The sequence below is a fragment of the Xenia sp. Carnegie-2017 genome, unplaced genomic scaffold, assembly GCF_021976095.1.
Source record: "Xenia sp. Carnegie-2017 unplaced genomic scaffold, XeniaSp_v1 HiC_scaffold_47, whole genome shotgun sequence".
In the NCBI taxonomy this organism is placed as follows: Eukaryota; Metazoa; Cnidaria; class Anthozoa; order Malacalcyonacea; family Xeniidae; genus Xenia; species Xenia sp. Carnegie-2017.
In genome coordinates this window covers 238,776-242,616 of record NW_025813512.1, presented here as the reverse complement: position 1 = coordinate 242,616, position 3,841 = coordinate 238,776, and the positions used below count along the sequence as shown (strand labels likewise).

Sequence of the window (3,841 nt, the reverse complement as noted above, 5' to 3'; positions counted from 1 at the left end):
ACATATACATTAGACAGTGCATTCTTAAATTGAATTGACAACGCTCTGAAAAACAAAACAAAGAGCAAAATAGCATATAAATGTATCATGAAAGTAAATTTCAGCATAATAAATACTACAAAGTTATTAAATGTAACCCCACTTACATAACTATTTAAAACCTTAACAAAACTTTAAATAAAACTACATTATATCATTAAATCCTGTACTATAACCATATATTTTATTGTTCACATTCTGGTTCATAGTTGCGATAACTCTGACATTAACACCAACACCTTTGTCGGCACCTTTTGGGTGTCAAACACTTTCATGATATTTCTCGCAGGAAATGAAATGTGTTGACACATTCTTTAGGTTATTGAATATTACATACGTAATACAATATAAGCATTGACTCCAGTGCATCCAGAATTCCTGCAGACCTTGTTACAATGTGGTTTTCGCAACTACAGTTATATCATCGGATGGGGATCATCCACTGAGCCACTGATAACCAAAAATGGGGCCATTCCAGGTCTTGCTGCCATGGCAAAAAATTTAATCAAGCAGTTAGGCACTGCATTATTTGAGTTTCAATACAAATATCCATATTCTGCAATCAATACTAACCTGGTAAAAGTAAGACTCAGGACTTTTATTAGTTTTTGTTTTCCTTTCCAGTAAATGAGGCAACAAACACATTGCAACAAAAGTTTTGTTCTCTATGTAATGTAATAAAACATGCATTAAAAATAAACAGATATTAAATTGATCAGTTGCACTTTACTTAAAAACAAAGGCATGACAAATTTTTTTCAGGGAAAACAGCATGACCAGATGGGCACAAAAGACGATTTATTTAAATATTTCAAGTCAAAATGACTAAATAATAACTCAGTACATATGTAGCATGTTCTATACATACATAGTGAGACATGTAAATATAGTGAGCATGTTCTATACATACATAGTGAGACATGTAAATATAGTGAGCATGTTCTAGTGAGCATGTTCTATACATGTAAATATAGTGAGCATGTTCTATAAATATAGTGAGCATGTTCTATAGTGAGCATGTTCTATACATAGTGAGCATGTTCTATACATACATAGTGAGACATGTATATTTTATCTGCAGTTTTTACCTGCAGATAAAATATTTTCATTCTCTTCATCATCATTACAACTAGAGTCATTTGTAGGTTTACAAAGAAGCAGCAGCTTATTAGCTTCTTCTGAAACAAATTTCCTTTGCTCTGCTACTCTGATAATGTTGGGTGATACTTCTAGCAAATTGCCTTGAATACAATCAGCAGCCGAGCTATCTGCCATCAAACGACTGTACTCAGATTTTAGCTATAAAAATCAAATGAGGATTACACAACATGTACAAAACATGCATTTGTATTGAATAATACATACATGGGCTTTTTTAAACAGGAAAGGATATTGTTCCATAATATCCTTCAGCAAATGTTTTTCCTCATTTATCATACGCCTCCTAAAGGAATATTTCAATTCCATCTTTTTGTTTACCAAAGTGAGGTTGGGTTGTTTTCTTTTCAATTTCAATTTAAACATGTGCTTGGGAACAGACATCGTCCTCGCCATCTATTGGTGGAGGTGCCCAGTTCACAATTCCTCGTCGAACAGCTGCTCTGATTTTAGTTGCAGCTGGACTGCCATCAACATTTTTTCTTTTTCTAGATAGGACAACAGGGTCTGCTCTTTCATGTCTTAATTCATTCTTAACTTTCTCACCAAGGTACCGATACCAAATTTCCTAAAAAGGTAATCACATATGAGTAATTCACTAAAATTGCCTGTATGAAACCTGTCATAAAATTCTTCAAGCCATCAGTATGCAAGTTTATGGACAAACAATACAGATTTCAGCTTTTTTTGTAATGTCTTTTTCTTTATTATAACTATACAAACATGATGAATAATAAGAAAAGACTATATACAATTATAAATAAAAGACTTACATAGCCACCACTTGCATCAGAAAGAAAAGGGTATTTTGCAATTATTGCACGACAAACATCTCGCCTTTGGTCTGGAGTGGAGAACTATACAACAAAAGCCATTCTCCATGACACAAATATGCCATAATACACCACAGCAGGATAAAATCAAGAGAAAGTTGCTGAAAATATAAATGATGGAATGAACTTACACAGTAAATAGGCAAATTTTGTCGTAAATTGTTTGTATGAACTTGCATCTAACTTGCTTTGGCATTCTCAATTTCTTTGCAAGTGTTTCTTCAACCAAAGGCGGAAATAGTCAGGAAGAACAAACGGCGATGTCCATTGTTTTCTGCCTTTTGCTACTGAGTTGTCACTGCTATGAAACACACACACAGGCATCCTCATGATAGATATATTTACAATTCAGTGTCTTTTAATACAATTCATTACCTTGCACTTGATAGTGATTCACACACACCAGATTGCCCACCAGGATTTGATGCATTTCCTTGAGAATTGGAGTCTTGCCACTTTGCCAGCATATCACATGTAGATAAGTCACTAGCAGACTCAGATGTAGAAGTCGAGCATCTAGTGTTCATTTGTTTGATGGCTTTCAATAACTTCATCCTGGGGCCAATCCTGACAACCAATGATTTTAAGGCATCTTCCGTCAAGCAGGACATTGCATCGCCATCAATGCCCTCGTCTAAGTATAATTTTGATATCAAAATATAGAATTTGTTTTCAAGTAGCAACGATCGATCGAATAATAAAAGTCACGGATTTAGAACTCGCACGATGAGGAATAAAATATAGCGGTAAAATAGCACATGGTACCTTCGGTTGACATCGCAATAGTACAGCGCAACACAAAAGTTTCCCAAACTGAACCGAATTCGAATCTTATTGCAGTAGTAAAATAATCAAAATACTAAATACAAATGATGCAATTGCAAAGTCAATGCCTACCACAAAACGTTTGGCTGATGTCTTGAAAACCATTTAAATCCAGCCAATTCACAACTTCTTCAACAGAAAATGTTTCTTTAAGTGTAGACCCCATTTTCAACAGATTTAGGACGAACGAAATACTTTTTCAAGTTAAATCAGAACAAACTGTCAAATTGTGAATGGCTATACACACTGCACACGACACGTTTATGGTAAAGAGCCGGCGGTTATAATGATACTGGGATCAAAAATGGAATAATTATGGTTTACATTCTACTCAAAAGTCGGACTTATTTCTGAGCCGCCTATGGCTAATCACGGTAAATGCTGATCCATTTAGTGATTAATAATCAAAGCAATTTTCGCAGTCGTTTCTTCAGATATGTTCAATGGCCAGAAGAAAAGAGCAAGAATTTAAATGTATAAACATACATTGCTCGCATCTATCATTTGCCTCTTTCAAGAGATATATGAGTCATGTTCGAGATTATCATGTTCATGAACCCAATTTCAAGATTAAATGTCCGTTTGACTCGTGTTGTTGGTCCTATTCACTGATATCGTCTTTAACATCTCATATGCGTCGAAAACATAAAGGTGACCTTGATTATGCAGTTGATTGTGAAGTCAATGATATGAACGGCGATATTACGCAAGACAATGACCATCTAGTGGCAGACTCGACACTGGACTCAATTGAGATGGGTTGCAACAACAAACAAAATACGATATTTCAGTCAAGGAAATGGCATTGTTTGCTTTGAAGACACAGGAATTCAATCAACTTGGTGACACTGCAACGGATGCAGTGCTTGAAAATACTTATCAGTTAATGGAGCAAAACGAGGACTATTTAAAAAAGCAAGTCAAATTATGCATCGATCATTCCAGTGTTGACATTAAAGATATAGAAGGTTTCGAAGAATTACTTG

The 3,841-nt window shown here is 34.9% G+C and overlaps 2 protein-coding genes across 2 annotated transcripts; both read right to left on the bottom strand.

Annotated features, from left to right (window-relative positions):
- Positions 1–541: 541 nt before the first annotated feature.
- Positions 542–1,480, bottom strand: LOC124456420. Its single transcript, XM_047006870.1, has 3 exons — positions 1,405–1,480; positions 1,128–1,338; positions 542–704 (listed from the first exon to the last, which is right to left on the bottom strand). Exons 1-3 carry the CDS (start codon positions 1,474–1,476, stop codon positions 565–567), a joined length of 423 nt encoding a protein of 140 aa, XP_046862826.1. The 5' UTR covers positions 1,477–1,480; the 3' UTR covers positions 542–564.
- A 75-nt stretch (positions 1,481–1,555) lies between these two features.
- LOC124456375 lies at positions 1,556–3,021 on the bottom strand. Its single transcript, XM_047006835.1, has 6 exons — positions 2,928–3,021; positions 2,406–2,664; positions 2,257–2,331; positions 2,101–2,131; positions 1,971–2,054; positions 1,556–1,765 (listed from the first exon to the last, which is right to left on the bottom strand). Exons 1-6 carry the CDS (start codon positions 3,019–3,021, stop codon positions 1,556–1,558), a joined length of 753 nt encoding a protein of 250 aa, XP_046862791.1.
- Positions 3,022–3,841: the final 820 nt, after the last annotated feature.